General features: G+C 47.5%; 1 protein-coding gene across 1 annotated transcript in view; it reads right to left on the reverse strand.

Moving 5' to 3' along the window:
- Positions 1-21,985, reverse strand: part of PITRM1 (pitrilysin metallopeptidase 1) — a 1,609,076-nt gene that overhangs the window by 1,432,005 nt on the left and 155,086 nt on the right. The window contains exons 4-6 of the mRNA XM_069648021.1: positions 3,048-3,199; positions 2,492-2,606; positions 2,246-2,342 (exon numbers count right to left, since the gene is read on the reverse strand). Of these exons, the coding sequence (XP_069504122.1) occupies positions 2,246-2,342; positions 2,492-2,606; positions 3,048-3,199 (364 nt within the window). The remainder of the gene's footprint in view (positions 1-2,245; positions 2,343-2,491; positions 2,607-3,047; positions 3,200-21,985) is intronic.

Consider the following 21,985-nt stretch of genomic DNA (forward strand, 5'->3'; position numbering starts at 1 on the left):
ATGAAGATGCAAAGTTCAGTGCATTATATTCCCTTCTAAAAGTAGTTAGTTACCTAGGTTTTTTTTAACTTCTCTCGTAATGGGTGGACTCATTGGATTTAGGTTGGCTGAGTAAATTTATACGGATATTGGCTAGGGATCAGAAGAACAAGGCTTTCAATATAATAATCCTTGGTCTCGGGAGGGTAGCTCAAGGGCAACATGCTCGCCTTGGAAGCAAGACGACACAGAGCAGCAAGACGACACAGAGCACCACAGGTTTGATCCCCGGGACTGCGCTTAGAAACCTCTGGGTATTAAGCGCATTATAAATATATCAAAAGGCCCCTACTTTTGCCTGAGATTGTCATACAGTTCTCCGAAAGGTTCTAGTAAACGGAGTACTTCAGGAATTAAGCCGTTTAATTAAAGGAGGGAATGGTGAACTGTGTTGTTCCACAAGAAGAGTTTTTGAAAAAAACAAATACATTGTTTTGGACCAAGTAAAGACATTGAAGGACCTACAAAGCCTGATTTGAATAATCAATATTTTACAGACAATCCATTTTGTAGTTCCTAGATTTAGCATTGCTGCAAAATAATACGTTTGGATTGTTGCATCTTTCTCAGTTGTTTCAAATCCCATAATGATGTCACTGCTTCTGAAGGGGAAGCCCCTTCCCATGAGGCCAGGGTGGTGAGGCCGCTACCCAACAGTTCATCTGGGGGTGGTACTCAGTGGGTGGATCTCATGAGAGGGGAAACCCACTTGGGACCAGCGACGACCACAATGGGAAAACGCAGTAGTACCACCAAATACATGACACTGGAACATCTTTCCTTGTTCTCCTCGTTCCTATTCGCACCTACCCTATGTACTTTGCTAAGGCAATTCAAATAGAGGGTACTGAGACGAGGAGTATGAGAGAGCTGCAAATTCAACACTCACTTAATACCAAGACGAGGACGGAAGGCAGAGCAATACCAAGTAAGCAGTGGAACCATGTTTAGCAGTCTAGTGGTTCACAAACAGTGATTGGCCAAGCAAAATAAAAAACAATTAAGGACTTGAAAGAAAGTCAAGCCCTCCCTGGAGGAACGACAAGAACAAGGACGAGCCCGACGTGCAGGTGGGTGCTGATCAGGATGCCGAAAGGAAAGAAAGAGTCCGGGGCTGGTCCAGGACGAAAGGACCACATGGCCTGCGAGCAGACCAAGACTCCAGGCATCACAGAGATCAGAAGACCGACAAGAAGAAGCCATCAGAGCAGCCGCAGGAAGAAGGATGCTTCAGAAAGTTACCAGAGTACTGCAACAGGCCAAGATGCCTCAAGGAAGTCAGCACTCGTGTAAGCCATAACATGTGGCAAGCGGGCCACAAGGGCTCTGAGATCTCAAGGAGGTGGTCGCAAAGTCATGAAAGGAGGGTCTAGGACCCTAACAGGGGGAGATAAGCCTGAATTGCAAGTCTGGGACTCACCTCCAAATCATACATATACATGTACCAAGGCTTGGCAGGAGAGTGAACCAAGTCCCTAGCAGGGAAGAATAAAGTCGTAATTGCGGGTCTGGGATTTGACCCCAAATAAGGAAAACTGGAAGGTAGTGGGAGGTCCACACAGTTCTTGGCAGTCTAGTGAACCAGTGTATGGCCCATTACAACCTGGAGTCCATACAGGCATTGCTTCTTAGTCGAGGACCCATTACAACTTGGGAAGTATACAGCCTGTTCTTCTGCAATGCAGCAGCTGCCAAGAAGAAGCCAGAGCTGCCCACCAGGGTCTGGGACCCCAAAAACACTGACATATAAGCCTGAGGAAGGCTGGGGAAAGCAGGACACATCAACAGCCAACCGGCTGTAATCCTAAGACGACAACCATATCAAGACAAGAACTGGCTTTTGTCCAGGGGAAGGAATTCATTCCTCTGGACCAAGAAGACCTCTTTTCGGGTTTAGTTAGCTTAGTGTGTGAGGAGCAGAGTTAGGATTTAGACACTGAACATTGGGACTTTTACTTTGGACATTGACACTAGCTATTTCCGTTGAGGCAGGGAACCCCTCAGAGTTGGGGTGAGTTCTCGCCCCACCCCCCCTTTTCACCTTTAAATAAAAATAGTTCATAGCCAATACCATGGCCCCTTCGTTGTCAGAGTCTTACTTCTGCACCCTTACACAGTCCACAAAGTACTAGAATGGTGAATCATTTAGGTCATGAACTTTAAAAGCAGAACCTAACGTACACAAACGCATGAAAACATTACTTACAAAAGCCCCTTTCATTTCATTGAAGACCACTCCTTTGAAGACCAATGGTGAATTAGGATCCTTTGGGTTATCATGCTCCAATCTCCATCCTTCTTGCCTAGAACAAGTACTTGGATCATTATAATAGAACAACAATATCACGTTTTTAATGTAGTGCTTAATGACAGATTCCCCGCTTCACAGCACTGCAACAATAGGCGATGGATACCATCAAAAAAGTGTTGCAAATAGAGGAAAAACCCTTACCAGAAATCCAGCTCTCGCAAGCAGGGGAAGAACACAGCATCCAGATAAACAGACAGAAGATTATGGAAATCCTTTGGATTTTGAGTTGAGAACGGGTAGAGCGTAAAGTCTGATGCTGTGTTAAGAATAACAGAATCCATTAATTCTCAAATAACGTTCAGTGCTCACAACTTAACCATGTAATGCGAAGATCTAAAATAAGTTACTTCGATATCAAGGAAGATACAAAACTGTACTTTGACAATTGAATTAAATTCCCCCAAAACATCTAACAAAATAATTTATTTTTTTTAAAAAATGGAAAAACCTGATTATGTTTCAGGCGTCCAGATGCAGAGAAAACGAAACCAGTGTGATCAATGTTCCAGTGTCTTGCATCCAGAACAAGATCGCATAAAAGGAAACCACCAACCAAAAGTCACACTCAGCCCCTCCAAGTCAGTGGACTATGTCAAGAATTTGAGTGTCGATTGATCCACACAATTTGGCATCAGGTCAGAACACCTCCTCTAAAAAGAGCACTTCAAACACATCTTAACAGTGATCTAATTCTCACCTGTAAAAGCATTCATAAATGTTGACAGCGATCGGTTCAGCATCTTAAAGAAAGGATCTCTGCAGGGATACTTTTCGGAACCACAGAGAACTGTGTGCTCAAGAATATGTGGGACCCCAGTGTTGTCCAATGGCGTTGTGCGAAACTGTACACTGCAAGAAGACAAGGTTTTGATGAAACAAGCGAGCAAGAGAATACTGGAGATGTCTTGCAGGAGGAATATAGGCTTTGATTCACCTACATTATATTGAGCAAACAAAATAAGGCGGGTTTAGACATTCTACAGCTAAAGTACTTCACTACCCCAGAGGTATTAGTAAGGCTTTGAGTGGGCAAGGCTAGCCAGTGCAGAGCCTCAGCAGTCTCCAAAACATGCATGCTGGGTTGGGCGGTGCAGGAGTGTGCAAAAGGTGCCGATAAGGCTCCCTCTGTCACCCATATGCAGCCCGTGTGATTTCTCCTGTGCACGGTTTTTCAAACAACTTGGGGTAAGCGAGGGGGGCATTTAGTGAAATGAGACAATGTCCTCAAGTCAAGCAGAACAGCCAAAGCCTTGCATGCATATCTGAACGCTTCTTAAATGAGTATGTGGGATTTGTGGTTTGCAGACATTTTATTGTTAGTGCGAGTGTTGTGTCAAATGAACTTAGCAGAGTTCCTGCTGTACATTACATGCTCAGAAGGGCGTCATGATTGAATCACTATCGTGGACAGCTTTGATATACATGTTATGTTCCCAAAATGCCCTTTGATTTGATAGAAATCATCAGGAAACATTTTTGCCATGCCTCACAACCCTTTCTCATCGGTTATCTACAGAATGCAGGTGATTTACTCATCTATGTGGTTGTTGAAATATCGAATAAGAGTGACTCATTCACAAACCCCAGAGAAATTAATTTACAATATGCAGACAAGATTCAAACAATACCATCCAGCAATACCATCCGAGACCATGCAGAGTGACCCAAAGTACATACATGGCTCTTCCCATAACATCAATGCTCAGAATACCAATGACCACCTTAAAGATGTGCCTGAATCCCCCAGCACACAATGAGACTATTCTTCCTTGTGTTCAAAACCTCTGATCCTACCCGCAGGATAGGATATGATATGATGGAACGGACAGAGGACGTGGATGGGTTGGATGAGACGGATGGGGTGGACAGATGGATGGAGTATACGGAATGACGCAGTGGATAGAGTAGATAAAACGGATGGAGAGGATGAAACGGACGGAGTGGATGTACCACACGCATCGCTGTACACCTGTTCCCATGTTGTTGTCATGTATGTGTATCCCCCCCAAATATCTGTTCCCCCCTATATACCCCTGTATCAACCTCTGTCACTATACATCTATATCCCCATAAATACCTGTGTCCCCATATAAACCTATATCGAGACGTGTTGCTATATATCCATATGCCGCTATGCATGTCCCCACCGCCCTGTTCACGTGCCTGATCCAAAGTCTGAGGCGCTTCTACAGATAACCACCTATCACACAACTATGCTTACTCTCCACTATACACCATCATTCAACTAGAACACAGCTATACCCCTGATAATTCGGCCTAGTTTTTCAATTACGAATATGACCCCATGAACACCTCAACATCCTAATAAAACGCAGCTAGCTGAGCACATTCCGGCCTAGCTGCTCACATAGGCGTTCCATAGGCCTAACGCAGCCAAGAACCCAGTCTGTGTGTCCACCCACCTGACGGCACACATCCAACTGATACCTTCAGCACCACACCTATCGCTAGAAAGCAGCTATCATCCAACAACTACACCAGCTGCACACATATCCGGTGAACCCACGCACCATACAACACTATATCTCTACACCAACTTGAACTACGGTTCCCAAGGGCGTTAAACGAATTAGAGCGCTGATTAGCATCAGCATTTCTGGAGCCTCCCTGCACGTGAACCTGTTGTGATTAGAACCTAATTATATTTTGATGGCTTGAAGAAATAATATACTGCACCCCGTATTCATATTTATGAACACAGAACATAACAGCAGCGCCTAGTCAGGACAGAACAATGCAGTCTGGAGCAACACAAATTTACAATGCTAAGCACTAATCCTCCACTGACATTGCCCGCGAACAATCAGTAGGCTGCAAATAACAATGGCAGCCAATGGAAAATATTGATACATATAGTGAAGCATTAGATGATGTGAACTACTAACTACAAAGTAATAACTGTGAGCCAACTGATGAAAAAGTACTCCCTGAGATTTAAATGGAACTGCAGATACAATGAATCAAAAACATAATGACAATGTGCTGGATACCCAGAGGGTACGGCTGTTCTACAGCATTCCTTCCGCTCATTTGTTTAGTTTGTTTTAAGTTGATTTATTTATTAATGTTTTTCCTTTCAGGGCTACGGGCTCCTCCGTGCCCAAGGAGGCTGACTGTCTCCATTTTGTTATGCTTACTTGCATTCATATATGCCAATCATAGTTTATCTTTCATTTTTAGTTTTACTTATTTTAATTATTCCCATTTCACTTCCTTGTGGACGTTATCCGGCCTGGAGGTTGCCTGGCCTCTCTGTCTGAAGCCCCTGCGTCTCGTACCATGGCTATTTTTATTTCTTACATGCACTTTCCTCACTGTGGTCTTTCTTCCCTGCCTACTTGCCGGCAGCCCTCCGATTGGCCTGGTTCCCGGCAATACCAGGTGTGTATTTGGGCAGCTTTGCCATAGGAAGGTCAGCAGACAAGCGCAGCAAATACAGTCCTTGAGCACCGAAGTTGTGCCAAAGTTGGGCCAGTCTGTCTCGGACGGGGGCCTTCTGTGGATCCATCACATGAGTTTTCACAAAATAATTTTTTCTGCAGTAAGCTGCTGCAGCTCACACCCGCCAATACTATTCTACCTATGAGCTTTAAGGCTATGCTGCCGTTAAGTGCAGGTTCGGTTGCCCTGTCGATTGATTGTCTAAATCGTTTTCTGTTCAACGCACATTCCCTGATTTATTTTATGCCACCAACTGTCACGATCTTCTGTCTCTGCATGTACCAGAACTAGTTAAAAAGATCCAAAAGCCAGCCATGGTTTAGTCCCGATTGTCGACGCTGATGACCCGACGCTCTTGCAAGACCTATGTTCTTCATTGATCTGCTGTGCGGCAACAAACTGTTGTCATCGAGGTGCACCGCACACCTCATCTTCAAAGGACGTCCACGACCAATTGTCGACTAGCACCGCAAAGGTTGAAGCTGCTCCCCCCCCCCCCCCCCCAACAACAGTGTTGACATTTCTTCGTAGGAATCTCGACGACACGTGACTCCTGCTTTAAAAGGGAGTTCACCCACGAAAGACCCGTCGATGAACCATCGAAAGAAATCTGCTAAACTCTGATACATAGGGGTAGTAGAACATTTTAGCAGGAAACAAAATGATCTTAAATATTAATGGACTGGGCTTGCAAATACTCTATTTACAGATTGCATAGATGGGGGGGGGGGAGGGGGTCCTCACACGGAACTGTGTCTTAGTAGCAAGAGAAGCATTCTGCCATTGTTTAACCTAACTTGTCTTCCTTCCCATGTCTGATGCTGAAACACATTACTGTTTGATTTGTATGCCATTTAAACTGTCAGCAGTTTGTGCATTTTAAAGGAATGCTGGTGGATAAGCAAACCTCGTTTATAGTGGCGCTGGAAATTGTTAACGAGCATGGTTGCTGTTGCTAGTAGAAGGATGTCAAGGACACCATAGTTGTGTTCAACATCTTGAATTTTATTTGTGGTTGAAGGTAACCATTGTCCAGGCACAGAGTGTGCTAGTTGCATGTGAGAAAGCCAACACGTGTTTCGACCAGAGTTTTTGTCAAGGAAGGGAAGGAGTGGTTGGTGATCGCTCTTTAAGGATATTGTGCGGCGATTCTGCGGCCCAAAGGCACTGGTCCGGACCGCAGAATCACTGCACAACATTTCATCAGTGGCAACTCAGCCAATCCTATTCCGGAACGGCTACTGCTACAGCCCCCGGACCGCAGACATCCTTAAAGAGGGATAACCAACCAGTCCTCCCCTGCCTTGACAAAGACTCCGGTAGAAACACATGTTGAAGTCCCAATACCCAGAAAACCATGGACAGTAAGGTATCCATTAAGAAAACCCTACCAGCAAATGAGATGAAATGAAGATTGCCTCAGCACTGTCCCGGAAGAAACTAATAAGGCCTTAATGGAAGACGAATGGTGTCGTTGCGAGGCCCCGGACAGACTCACAGATAGAACAAATGACGACCCCAGAATGACACACAGAGACGAAACCTCATGAGTAAGGATATAGAGAACCTAAGAGAAAAGATGTCCAAATGTAAGAGAAAGAAGTTGAAAACAGGATGAAGATATTCAACCAGCTAACACCTGTAAATATGCTTGGAACCGCAAGAAAGCTATGAAAACAGTGAGGCTTGCTAAGTAGAAGAATAGTGCGGCAAGCACCATACATAATCTACCTCAAAACAAAGCACAAGTGTAATTCCACTTTGCAAACAAAGCAGAATCAACTCAGGTTACTAGAGGCCAAACAAGACAAGATTCATATTCCAGCAAAACAAGAAGAGACGGCTGAATCGAAACTCGGCGGATGGAACTCGTGCCAGGAGAGCCAAGGTCATACCAATAAAAGGAATGAACAGTAGCTACACATAATTTAAACTTAAGAACAGAATATCCGGTCTCTGAAAGGTCAAGATAAGGAGGCGTAGGCAGGTGGCAAGCTGAATAAGAATCAAATACAGAAATTTAGAGAAACTAGACCAATTCACGGTGCAGGCAGCACGTGACAAGCCGATCAAGGAGAAGCACAGGTTCACACCTACGCTTGGCATCCGCCCAGGCAGAGATATCAGAACTTTTCCAGACAGAAGATGCAGTTTCGAGGCCAACCAAAGTGAAATAATTGACACATAGTTGCTGAAGCTATGATTGATTGTAACCTTAATTGGAGGAAGGCTGGGTAACTTCACCCCGCACCTGGCTGACCATTCTGTGTGCTGATAAGCAAAGTGGAAATGTATGCATGGGGTTGGTGCCAACCCAATCAAAATGGACCAAATAATCTAGGGTCCTATAGTTAGTAGAACCAATGGGACGTCGTACTTTTAGTGACGTCTGCAGTAATTATTATGAAGGAAGGGCTTAGATGCCCACCTGACAGTGTTTTACCCAATCCCCTCACTCAGTTACCATATACAGATATAGCACCTATATTAAAAAGTTACCTTTTCCTAACCAATAGAATTGTATGTTAACTTGAGTGCTACACGTCAATTATGAGGAGCTTTGAGTATAAATGTTAGAACTTGTATGAAGTTCGTTGGAGTTGAAGCGAGAAGGACGATTGCATCACTGCTGATTTCCATGACCCCCAGTTTTTTGTACTCGTCATTAAACGGACTCCCTTTGCCAAACCATTGAGTTGTCCTTATTGATTGGTGTTGGAGTGATAAATCTGCACCCCCATCCATCTCAAGGGCGCAGCTATATCGTTTTAAAGTACTGCAGAGCAAACCTCGGCTCCAATAGGCCAGCCGGAGGTCTCCGGAGTACACTTGGTAGCAGAGGATGGTTAGCGATTACCGATTATTGATTAGAATAAGACACCCATTGACCGTCAACAAAGTAACTCTAGGTCTTCAGCAATATCACAAGTCCTTTGCCATTCGGCCGAGTAGACTGAAGCTCCCCGTAGACAGTGGTAGTGTAACAAAATACTGCAGACTAGGGTCTGAAGGGACCAGTGTTTTCCACACATCCCTTCTCATTCCTACAGCCAGCTGAGCGGGTGAAAAGCCAAACAAGGCGGTAACGAAGGCGGTGATCCCGAGAAAAAATATGAGAACAGTGAGTAAAAAAGATTGAATGTTTTGGCAAAAGTGCGTGCCTTAGAACAAGTAAAGGAAAAAGGTAACGGAGGGAGGTGGGAAAACAAAATATAGTTAGAAGTAAAGAAGATGCATCTATCTATCTATCTATATATATATATATATATCTATATATATATATATATATATATATATATATATATATATATATATATATATATATGATACATTACTCACCGTAATCGTATTTCTGATGCTTGTATCTGCTTAGATTCACATGCTGTGCATAGGCCGACATCTAGTGGAAGCTGCGGAGTATTACAGTTTGTTTTTCGAAACTCGAAAATGGGCGTCGACACAGGCGTGCCAGTAATACTATCCCTAGTGTGACGTCCACTGTACCCAAGATCCCTCACGCGTCTAGGATCCTCAGATTGTATTTTTTCTGACATGAGGAAGCATGAGGAGTAGCGTGAGTACAGATAATCCAAGCAGATAGACAGAAAGGTAAGACTACAAGCAATCATGCGCCTTCTCTCGGAGGGGAGGAAGGGTGGGTCGCATGTGAATCTAAGCAGATACAAGCATCAGAAATACGATTACGGTGATTAATGTATCCCTTCTGAGGCTTGTGGAATCTGCTTAGATCACATGCTGTGCATAGATTAGCGAGCAGTACCAGAAGAAGGAGGTGGGATGTGAGAAGGGTCATGAGCAAACAGGTGTCTTAGAACCGCTTGTCCCACTTGTGTATCTGTCTTGGAATGAGTGTCAATGCAGTAATGCTGAGTAAAAGTGTGAATAGAGCTCCAAGTAGCTGCTTTGCAAATGGTGTCGAGGGGAACATTTGCAATGAAAGCCAGAGTGGCCCCAATGCCTCTAGTAGAATGGGCCCTTGGCGTAAAAGGCAGAGTCTTTTCAGAAAGAGAGTAACACAGCTGTATACAGTTGATAATCCACTTCGAGATCGCGCCTTTAGAGACGCGATCCCCCTCTCTGCCCGTAGCTACGGAGACAAACAGTTGATCTGTTTTCCTTAGCGGTCTGGTTTTATTTACATAGTAGAGGACCGCCCTATGCACATCAAGGGTGTGTAGTTTCACCTCAGCTGAGCTTTGCGGGTTCTGGAAGAAAGCCGGAAGCTCGATGGACTGGTTTACATGGAACTTAGATATAAATTTAGGTGAGAACCTAGGGTGTGTGCGTAAAACCAGTTTGTCTTTGTGGATAGTAAAGAAAGGATCCTGCGCTGACAGAGCCTGAATTTCACTGACCCTTCTTATAGAGGTAATGGCTACTAAGAAGGCCGTTTTATAAGTCAGGTGTTTGAGACTACTTTTATGCATGGGTTCGAAAGGGGGGCCCATGAGCTTAGCTAGCACCACATTGAGGTCCCATCCTGGCGGTGGGTTCGAAATAGGAGGGTGAAGTCTCTTTACTCCTTCCATGAAGGCTTTAACTACTGGTACTTTCCACCACGATACTTTGTTATGGGATGTGGTGTAAGCCGAGAGGGCTGCCAGGTGTACTTTCAGAGAGTTAAAAACCAAACCTGCGTCCAGCAGGTGGAGCATGTATGTTACAACGTTGGAAGGAGTGCAATCAACTGGGTTGATTTGTTTATTCTGGCACCAAATAACAAATCTCTTCCACTTGTCAAAGTAACAGTGCCTTGTGTTTGGTTTCCTGGATTCTTTTAGGATGTCCATACACCTTTGTGGTAAATTGAGATGCCCAAACTCTATGACCTCAGGAGCCATGCTGCCAGGTTCATTGAGTTGGGTTCCTGGTGCACTGTTTGACCTTGTTGCTGGGACAGTAGGTTGTACCAGGTTGGGAGTTTGATGGGCTCGCACACCGCCATCCTGCGTAGGTGTGGAAACCATGGTTGTCTCGCCCACATGGGAGCAACTAGGATGAGCGTCATCGATTCCTTGTTCATCTTGTACACCACCTTCCTGATGAGAAGAGATTGTGGAAAAGCGTACGCAAACATCCCTGACCAGTTCATCCACAGGGCGTTCCCTTGGGAGTCTGGCTGGGGGAACCTGGATGCAAATCCTGGGCATTGTTTGTTTTCGCTTGTGGCGAATAGGTCTATAGTGGGGAAACCCCACTGAGAGAAGAGATCTTCTACGATATCTCTGTGAAGGACCCATTCGTGTTCTTTTGGGAGGGAGTCTCTGCTTAGGGCATCCGCTAGGGAATTGAGCTCCCCTGGAACATGTTGTGATGACAGGAAGATGTTCCGTCTGAGTGCCCATATCCAGATTTTCTGGGCAAGTTTGGACAGATTTGGTGAACGAGTCCCTCCTTGTTTGTTCAGATAGAACATGGCTGTCGTGCTGTCCGTCTGGATCTGCACCGACAAGTTTAGCAGATGGGGCTCGAACGCCCGAAGCGCTCGGAATACTGCCAGAAGCTCTAGCAGGTTGATGTGATTCTTGGCTACTGAGTGAGACCAGAGACCCTGAGCTGTGTGGTGGAGATGGTGAGCTCCCCACCCAGTCAGGCATGCATCTGTAGTCACCACTGCTTGTACTTCGGGATCGTAAAAGGGTTTTCCCCTTGCGAGATTCTCTCTTGTCCACCAGTGTAAGCTCTGTACGAGTGTTGGCGAAACGACCACTAGATCGTCCCACTGACCACTTGCCTGAGACCACTGTTTCGCCAACCATTCCTGCATGGGACGCATGCGCAGACGCGCGTGGGGGACCAGGTAAATGCATGACGCCATCATGCCCAGTAACCGCATTGCTTTGCGTACCGTTATTTGTTGACCTGACTGATAATGTGGAATTTGCAGTAGTATATTCCGAATTCTTTCTTCTGAAGGGAAGGTCAACCCTTTCTGAGTATCTAGGATTGCTCCTAGGAACTGTTTTGAGGTGCTTGGCACCAGACTTGACTTCTTCTCGTTGATAGAGAAGCCTAATTCGTGGAGGAGGTCGATAGTCCTCTGAATGTTTGACCTGCAAATTCCTGGGGTTTCCCCCGTTATGAGCCAGTCGTCCAGATAAGGGTACACTGGGATTGCCTCCCTGCGTAGGTGTGCAGCTGCCACCGCCAGTACCTTGGTGAATACCCTTGGTGCTGAAGCTATCCCGAAGGGCAGTACCTTGAATTGGTAGTGGCGACTGTCCACCTTGAAGCGCAAGTACTTTCTGTGCGCTGGGAGCATGGAAATATGAAAATAAGCATCTTTCATATCCAAGGTTGCCATGTAATCCCCCTTTTTTAGGAGGGGGATTACCTCTTGTAGCGTGGTCATACGGAATTTTTGGGGCTTGACATACTTGTTGGCAGGCCGTAAGTCCAATACTGGGTGCATTGTCAAATCTTTCTTTGGCACAAGGAAGTAAGTTGAATAGATACCCTTGTTTACCTGGTGTCCTGGGACGAATTCTATCGCGTCCTTTTCTAGCAGAATGGCGATCTCCTCGAGAAGGATCTTCTGATGTTCTAAGGAGTGTATTCTTTGTCGTGGAGGGTGGTTCCGGGGACGCTGCAGTAATTCTATACAATATCCTGCGGACACTGTTGACAGCACCCATCTGTCTGAGGTGATCCCTTCCCAAGCCTGGGTGAAGTTGGAAATGCGTCCCCCTACTGGGGTTGCGTGAGAAGGGACCCTGAACTGAGCGTCACTGCTTTGGCGGAGGCGTGCCACCTCCCTTGTTGGGGCTGCCTCTGCCTCTTCCACGACCTCTCTTGTTACTTTTACTGTAACTTTGGGTAGACTGCTGGTTATTATTCCATTGTGTACCCTGTCCTTGGGCGTAGTTGCCTCTTTGTGAATTTTGGCCGCGTGGGCGACGAAAATTACTGTTCCCCCTCTGGTTCGGGGGTTTGTTGGTAAGCTGGCCAAGGGATTTGAGAGTCTCGTACTCGTCCTTGGCATTTTTAAGTGCGTCTTCGACCGCTTTCCCAAACAATAGATCGGGTTCCACCGGCTTGTCTATTAATGACGCCTGTGTTTCTGTCTTGAACCCCGACTGCCGCAACCACGCATGTCTCTTGATAACAGTACCTTCTGCTATCAATCTTCCTGCGTTGTCTGCAGCGTCGAAAGTTGCTTTTAAAATGCAACCAGACACGGCTCTCCCTTCTGCCGAGATCCGAGCCAACTGGCCCTTTAACGGTTCAGGAGCAGAGGCTATGAGCGCCGCGACCTCTTCCCATTGATGGCAGTTGTAACTTGCCAACAGGGTGGTGGAGTTAGCAATCCTTGCTTGGTAGGCGGACGTTGAGGCTACCTTCCTGCCAAACCCGTATAGTCTTTTGCTCTCCTTGTCGGGAGGAGCTTCTGACGACGATAAGGGTGTCCCAGCCCTCTTCCGAGTGTTGGTGACCACTAGGGAGTCTGGTTTAAGATGACCTCTTAAATAAAGAGGGTCAGACTGGGCTGCCCGAAAAAGTTTTTCGACTCTGGGGTTGACGGCTCTGGTGAGGTTAGGGTTCACCAGGGATGGATCTATTCTACGTTGGATGGATTTAAGGATAGGGATGGTCTGAGCGACCGGCCTCCTCTCTCCCACCAACTCTTCTGCGAAGTCCCTTTCCTCCTGTACACCGTGGGTGTCGATGTGAAAATGTTCTGCTGTGCGAGCGAGAACTTCATTAAGGAGGGGTTGGTTATCAACTGGCGAGTCGGTAACTGGGGCTTCGCTCTCTACCGGGGAATCTACTCTGTAAATTTCCTCATCTGTTACCTCCTCCAGGTCCTCATCCTCCGCATAGTATTCAGACCCGGTTCGTTCCTCCATAATTGAAACCTCCTGGTCCCCTTCAGGGAAAGGTTGTCCTTGGTATCTGGGGTGAGGAGTAGAGTATGGAGTAGAGTAAGGCTGCACCTCGAAGGGGTCAGGTCTTTCGACCCGGGCCTTTTTACTTAGGGGGATAGGATCAGAGGAGCCTGAGGGTGTGGCCCCTTGAGGGTCATACGAAAGGAAATGCTCTGGGTTTTTGTCATAAAAATCCGCTAAGGAAGACATTCTTGACATGACCCTGTCTATGTCCTCACTGGACCATTCTTTGGAACAGGGTATGAGTTTAGTAGGCAACTTAGAGGACTTATCAAGGGTACCCTTGCTGGATGTTGCTGTCCCAGTAGATTTATGTTTATCTGTCTGCTTGGGGTGGAAGGATGGTCTTACAGGAGTGGAAGGCTGAGCTTTCCGCTGTTTCCCTCCCTCCCCGTGCGTGGAAAAATGTTTTCCCTGCCCCTTAGAGGCCCCAGAGACCTTCGACGCCTGGCGCCGAGGGTCTGGAGAGGTATTTTGTTTCGAGCGTGGGGCCTCGCTGGTGTTAACTGCGCTCTCGGTCTCTTGGAGCGCGGCCTGGGGGTGGAAGTCGTCTTCGTCTTCTGACGATGGAACTTCCGTTAATCTAGGGAGCGAGGCACTCTTGGCAAGAGTGGATGATTGCCTTGCGTCATGAGGCGATCTCGATCGAGAGCGCCCAGAGGACACCGAGTCGGACCGTTCTATCCGTGCCTCTTTCCGAGAAGTCGTCGTCGTCGAGGTTCGGTTGGACTTAGTGTGCTTAGTGTGTGTAGGTGTAGCGCTTGCATCGCCGGGGGTCTTCCCCATAGCCACCCTGCCGGGCAACTTTCCGAGGTCGGGGACCTGCGCTCGGCAGTCTTTCGACGCCGTAATGCCCTCGCCGTCCGAAAGTACGGCGTCGCTGCCATCGCTGAAGGCGCCCTCCGCTGCCATGGCTGCCTGCCTGGCGTGGTGGGCCCAACGCTTTGTCGAACGGTCCTTAAGTGTCTTAGGTTTAAACCTACTACACGCTCTGCAGTTCGCTTCGGGGTGGTCCCTCTGCAAGCAGAGATTGCACGTGGCGTGCCTGTCGACCCAAGGGTATTTGCGATTGCACTTGGGGCAGAATTGGAAAGGGGTACCCTCCATACGCACCTTGAGGCAGCGGGCTGATAAGTGTAGGAAATATATAAGGTGTACCTATATACCAAGAGTGAAGAGTATGTACCACCCCCCACTCTCCCTACTTGCAGGGCCGAGGCCAGCGGCCTACTAGGCCCGGGCCGAGGCCAGCGGCCTTCCTAGGCCCAGATCCGTCGTGCAGCAGCCGACGGTCGATGTCTTCTCCAGCCGTCGTCGAGATTGATGGTCGACGTTGGGGTGGGGAAGGATGTCAATAAATAATTTTAAATTGCAATATAATAGCAAAAGTATGGCTAAGGCCAGGGGACTCCGCAAGATGCTTCCGACCAGTATGGCGGAAAAAAACAATCTGAGGATCCTAGACGCGTGAGGGATCTTGGGTACAGTGGACGTCACACTAGGGATAGTATTACTGGCACGCCTGTGTCGACGCCCATTTTCGAGTTTCAAAAAACAAACTAATACTCCGCAGCTTCCACTAGATGTCGGCCTATGCACAGCATGTGATCTAAGCAGATTCCACAAGCCTCAGAAATATATATATCTTCACTTCTAACTATATTCTAACTCGTTCCGCCTGCGTATGCCCCGCGTCTCCCTCCCGTTCCCCCCACCCCCGCTCATGCCCCGTGTCTCCCTACTGTTCCCCCCACTCATCCCCCATATGTCTCTCCCCTTTCCTCCACCCCCGCTCATGCCCCGTGTCTCCCTACTGTTCCCCCACCGCCGCTCATGCCCCGTGTCCCCCTCCTTCCTCCCCCACCCCCGCTCATGCCCCGTGTCTCCATTGTGTTACCCCCCACCCCTCCGCTCATGCCCGTGTCTCCCCTGTTCCCCCCACCCCCGCTCATGCCCCGTGTCTCTCCCCTGTCCCTCCCACCCCCCGCTCATGCCCCGTGTCTCCCCTGTCCCCCCCCCCACCACCCGCTCATGCCCCGTGTCTCCTGTTGCCCCCCCCACCCCCCGGTCATGCCCTGTGTCACCCCAACCCCCGCTCATGCCCCGTGTTTCCCTCTTGTTACCCTCCACCCCCTCCCGCTCATGCCCCGTGTCTCTCTCCTTTCCCCCCACACATGTGTGTGTGTGCCCTGTTCCCCCACCACCGCTCATGCCCCATGTCTCCCTCGTGTTCCCCCCACTCCCCGCTCATGCCCCGTGTGCTCTGTTCCCCCCACCCCTCCGCTCATGCCCCGTGTGTTCCCTGTTCTCCCCCACCCCCCGCTCATGCCCCGTGTGCTCTGTTCCCCCCACCCCTCCGCTCATGCCCCGTGTGAACCCTGTTTCCCCCACCCCCCGCTCATGCCCCGTGTGTGCCCCGTTTCCCCCACCCCCAGCTCATGCCCCGTGTCTCCCTCGCGTTACTCCCCACCCCCTGCTAATACCCCGTGTCTCCCTCGTGTTCCCCCACCCCCGCTCATGCCCCGTGTTTCCTTCCTTTCCCCCCACCCCCTGCCCCGTTTGTGCCCTGTTCCCTCTCACCCCCCGCTCATGCCCATGTGTCTCCCCTGTTCCCCCTCACCCCCCGCTCATGCCCTGTTGTGTTCTCTTTATACACCCCGCCTTCCCTTTCCATGGTGGCCATCTTGGTAAAAGATTTTACTTCCTACACGGCGTCTCGGTGTAGGAAGGAAAATCTTTTTTTTTTTTTTTAACCACCCGGGGTTCCCACTTTGAGGACCTAAGATGCTAGTGGTCTTCATCTATTGTAAAGGATGTTATGGTGACGTTGCACTAATAAAAACCTATAAAATTCAGTAAAAAAAAATAAAAGTGTTACAGGGACGTTATGGTTAAGTTGCACTAATAAAAACCTATGAAATTCAATGAAAAAACTTTGTTAAAGGGACGTTATGGTTCCAAGTAAAACTAAAAAACCCTTGAAATTCGCCAGTTATGGTAAGCTAAGCAACCATAGCTCGCGCCACCACCGTGCACTGCTAAGACTAACACCCAGGACATCAAAGATGACATCACAAGTGTTGACAAGTGTTATATAAGAGGATAGGGAACAGATTTGAGCATGAAGGACATAACACCATTGACACTTATACAAGCAGTTGCCAAAACACGCACCCAAGCTAAAGAAACACAGTACAGAGTGGGTTAAGGGGACCGGCTACAAGATGTTTATGCCATGGCCACAAGGTGGGTCCTTATCTAAAGCTGTCTTGCAACATATGATGACATATTTGCATGCCACATATACGGGCTAAGAGTTAGACAAACGCCTAGCTATTTTAGAACTTTGGAAGATGTATGAACAAGAGAAGGGAGAGGTGCCGCCAATAGATTGGACACTTAACATATGCACAGAGGGGGGTGAGACACCTACTGCGCCGCCCACCCCTTCCGAAACAAAAGTTGCAGAAAGTAAAGACGAGGGATTATACCCACTGAGAGAACTTAAAAGCAGCCACGGGGTATAGCAACCCCGCACATGAGTCACCTACGCAAAGTTTTGACGAAAATCAAGGGAAAGACAAGGATATTACCTCCATAATCCCACGGGACATGGGGAGACGCGATGACGAAAGGAAGGATCAGGCACAGACAAGTGCATCTCTCGACAAAGAGAGAAGGAAAAAGATGGAAAGGAAACGAAGACAGAACTTATGCGATAGCATTCGCAAATAACCAATGGATGGGAGGGCACATTTTACTGAAATTGTTGGTAAAGGCATTGATGACGCGAAACAAAAGGAGAGGTTAGATGATGTACAGAGAAAGGGGAAAGAGGAGGAGTTAAGAGACGAAAGAATAAGAAAAAGACAGACAAAGGCGAGAACAGCTATATCGTGAAGAGCAAGAAAGACAGCTCAATCGCAAACCAAGAGTAGCCAATGATCAAGACAGACAGGAGCAGCAAAGGTCAGAGGAAGAGCAAAGGATACGTGAGAAAAGAAAGACGAAGAGATGAGGAAATTCGAAGGGCAGATGAACGTAGAAATGAAAAGAAAAAGGAAGAAGATAGAGTCAGAAGAGGCGAGGAAACGCGAAGAATTTGATGACGATGTAGAATGTAAGCGAAGACAGAGCATGCGACCTTGAATATCTGGGTAGAGCGGTTGAAAAAAAACAGATCAGTAGTAGACTGGGAAGACATCTAAGAATTCTTTCCTGCGTACGATTCAGTAACAGGCACGTCTAGGGCAAATATGGAAGATGACTTTGATACCAGAAGCATCGGAGAAACGATTGATAGACTATATGATGAAGGGGAGGAGGAAGAGGAACGCCTGGAGAGCACTCAGCTGTACGACACTGTGGACGTCTCCCGAAGTAGTTGGAATAGAGACCTATCCCTGGATAGACTAGAAATAAGAAGGAACAAAGAAGACACGAGAAGTGGCACTAGTTGGGCACAGACAATGTCCGACTCAAAAGGGAGGAGAACAAGGAAAACGAGGAAGAGAGACGGAGCTAAAGACTCCAAACCCCCCCCCCCAAATCCCCCAAGGGAAAAAGGATTAAGATGGTCAGACACAAGCTAATCTAAACCTAGGGCATCAGTCAGCCACGCATTTTGACCGACATGAGAAGTATCTCACGGCCAGAGGGGGGTGTCTTCACCGCCCTATATAGACAGGCTCAGGACATTGCCAGGCAGGCGGTGATGCAGGAATATTACCCCGCAATAGTCAGGAGAACAATGAGAGAAGAGTGAGAGGGCTATGCAACCCAATTTCAGCTACTCGAGAAGGGTGGAGTAAGACCACAATATATTCCATGGCCACACATGGAGAGAAAAAAACTTGAAAAATAAGCTTCCAATGTTGACACCGGGAGCCGGAAAGTGGATAGAGAGTTAGAAAAAATGACAGGTGGAAACACGTTAGCTATAAAGGGACAACAAAAGGTCTCCTAATCGCCATACTTGGTGAGAGAGAGCAGACGATGTGTAGGCACAGGCAGGCTACCCTGGTGTAACCACAATACCTTGCATGATGGAGCTCCATTTAACAATTGCAGAGCCCAGTATGGAAAGCGCTACGAGTACTGTATCCAGACACATCTGATATGGGAGCTATAATGACATGAAAAAAGAAAGTCAGAGGATCCGATAATTTATATACAGAATTTTCAAGATGCATAGGTGCTCGAGACTCATGAATCTTGGACGAAATCTATACCTGTGTTCTACCAAATATTGTGCAAGGGCTGCCAGAGCCGGTACAGAAACAGCTCAAGAAATTGGTAGGAATTGAGGCTAAACCTTGGGCAGAAGTACAGCTGACCATCGCACACTATTGCAGACTACTGCAAGAAAAGAATCTCAAAAAGGAAGCTGCTCGAAAGGGTGAGGAAGCGAATTGGTGCAGAAGAAATTGTCAAAGTATGCTCTTGAAGGAGCCATGATAACTAGCGCAGCTGAATCAAGCATGCAGCAGGTAGCTAATCCACAGCAGAATAATCAGGGCAATACAGGGTTTTACCCACGGGGAAGAGGATTTCGAGTAAGAGGATGGCAGAGTAAACAGGGAGGCTTTCAGAATTACCAAGGAGGTTTCCAGAATATGCAAAATGGCAATCAAGATATGTCAAATGGGCAAAAGATCTGACCACCGCCAGTATGTTGGTTGTGTGGAATGGCAGGGCACTTAGCGTGCACATGCAGAAACCAAGGCATGATATAGAACGGCAAAGGGACAGGAGCAGGCGTGGCAAATCCACCTGCAGTTTTACAGCAGGGTGTTGCACAAAATCACACAGTGCAACAAGCGCCAGGAGCACAACAAGGCGTGCAACCTCAGAATATGGGGAATTTTCCACAAGGACAATCCAAACAGGCACCAATCCAATTGTCACAGACAATGGGCACAGGGCAGATTACAAACCCTAGAGTGGGAAATAACAATGGGAATGGGGGAAATCCACCAGCACACACTGGGCCAGATTTGTATATGGCCTAGGACAGCTCACTGGGAACCCTGATGTGTTCTATCCTATCAGCGACACCAGACCCTCACAGGGAACCTAGGGTGGATGACATCATAGGGGATAAAGAATATTCCTTCCTAGTTGTAGGGGTGCAACACGCTCGTGCATACGTGAAGGCAAGTTTTCCTTGTCCGGCGAGGCCATAAATACTCAGTTTTACAGGAGCTACGAGTCAATTTCCCTTCACAAATGCACTTCCAGTCTCTATAGGAGAATGTGAAATGAATGTGCCTTTACTATATTCACGTCAGACACCAGTAAACCTTTTGGGTAGAGATTTAATGACAAAGTTAAACATGACAACCTCGTTCACAGTGGAGGGCATATTATGTTCAACTCCAGACATGCACTATTCAAATGTATGCGAGATAATTAGAGCATACGGAGGGCACACAGCCATGAGGGCTATTCCATTAGAGCCAGAAATATTTGCATATGGTATGCGTGTGCTTATGGCAGGATTGCCAGGCCTTGCAGACAGAATCATGAGAACTCCTGATGAATTCTTATTCAGGCCAAGAATACCGATGCACGAGGAAAGCGTACAAGTATTTCCCTTGATGATACACACAGCTGCAATACGAGGGAGGGTGGCCTTGATTGACGGTTATGACGATGTAGGCCAGCAATGATGCGCAGTAATTGCCATTGAAGAAGATATCAATTGACTGATGTCACCGATGACGATCTGTTTGAAGAGCAAGCAGATATGGGAGAGACAACGGTGGAAGTGAGTCTCACCTTCTGGGTAAAAATGATCAAAAGAGAAGTACCTCAGAGAATGATGTTGGCACAAACCCATCCTGAATATTTTGATGACGACATGGCCCAGGTGCCCGTCTCAGTGTGGACTGCAGGACCCTATGACATAGGCCTCTTGAAAGGGGTTGGGGAAGTAAGAATCAAGCTAAAACCAGGAGCAATTTTACCCAAAGCACAATATCCCATGTCCAGAGAGGAAGATGAAGGGATTTTTGAAGACAATTTCGGCTATGATGGAGCAAGGCATATTAGTGACGTCGGAGTCGTCATGCAATACTGCAGTTTACCCTGTGAAAAAAGTAAAGGGGGTCTTGGAGGCTAATCCAGGATTTACGCCCAATAAATGATATTGTTGAGGCCGAGTTCCCTTTAGTCCCTGACCCGGCTACAATTCTATGTAATCTACCCATTGAGGCAAAATATTTCACAGTGATTGACTTGAAAAATGCATTTTTCTCAATCCCGTTGCATCGTGACTCACAAGATCTGAAGACATTCACCTTCAGACAAATGAGTCTGAAAAGCACAAGGCTGCTCCAGGGGTACTGTGTAACGCTCACCTGGTTCCCACGGAGGCGCGGGTGTGGTCTGGACGGCAGTGGCCTCTTCGAAGGAGATGTTCAGCACCCTGAAGATGGAGTGGGCTGGGTTCCCAAATCTGGCTTGTCTGGCTCGGATGGATACCCTTCTGTGAGCGAAAAGGAAGGGTTAAAACTCTGCGGGTTTTGTGTAGATCTCCCGTTCCCCTTCTCACCCTCCTTGCAACCCTTCTGTAATTCCCTGTGGAGACTCACCTTAGGGATTGAAAAGGCGAGCTCTCCGTCCTGCTTCTGTTGCAGGGGCGCGTTGGGATCCAGTTACGTCACTGGATAGTAAGTTCGAGTTCGCTTGTCTGTTCCGGTAAGTACCGTAAATGTTTATGGCAAGCTTGAGTCTAAACTGTTCCTCTTCTCTTTTGCAGGTAATGGAAGACTCCGGGCTGAGGGCGGTTTCTGTCGAAAACCTGATTTCAGGTGAGTTTTGGTGTAGCCCCACTACTGTCTTTTCCCATCTCTTTTTCCTTAGGGGCCGGAGTTCGAGAATGCTGAAGAAATGGAGCCGGCACGAAGCAGAAGCTGAGTCCGACCTGTAAGCAGGTAAGTTTTAAATAGTTTGTTTGCTACGGTTCTTGCATTCACTAACGTGATGTTTGCTTTTCCCCATAGGGGCCGGGGTGCTGAAATGCCCAAGGAATGGCATCGACCCGAAGGTAAGAAGAATTAGCTTGGCAGGTAAGTGCTTCTTGGTTATTTTCCCCTTCTCACCTTGCTTTCTTCTCTTCATCTCCCCATAGGTGCTGGAATGCTGCAGGAGATCCGGATGGGCGTCGCAGAGCCGAAGGCGCCACGTACAGGTAAGAGAAGTGGGCCGAGATGTATGCGACGCGGTGAGTATTTAAAATGATGTCTTTTTGCAGGAACGTTGG

The sequence above is a fragment of the Ambystoma mexicanum genome, chromosome 2q, assembly GCF_040938575.1.
Source record: "Ambystoma mexicanum isolate Mex_15411 chromosome 2q, UKY_AmexF1_1, whole genome shotgun sequence".
In the NCBI taxonomy this organism is placed as follows: Eukaryota; Metazoa; Chordata; class Amphibia; order Caudata; family Ambystomatidae; genus Ambystoma; species Ambystoma mexicanum.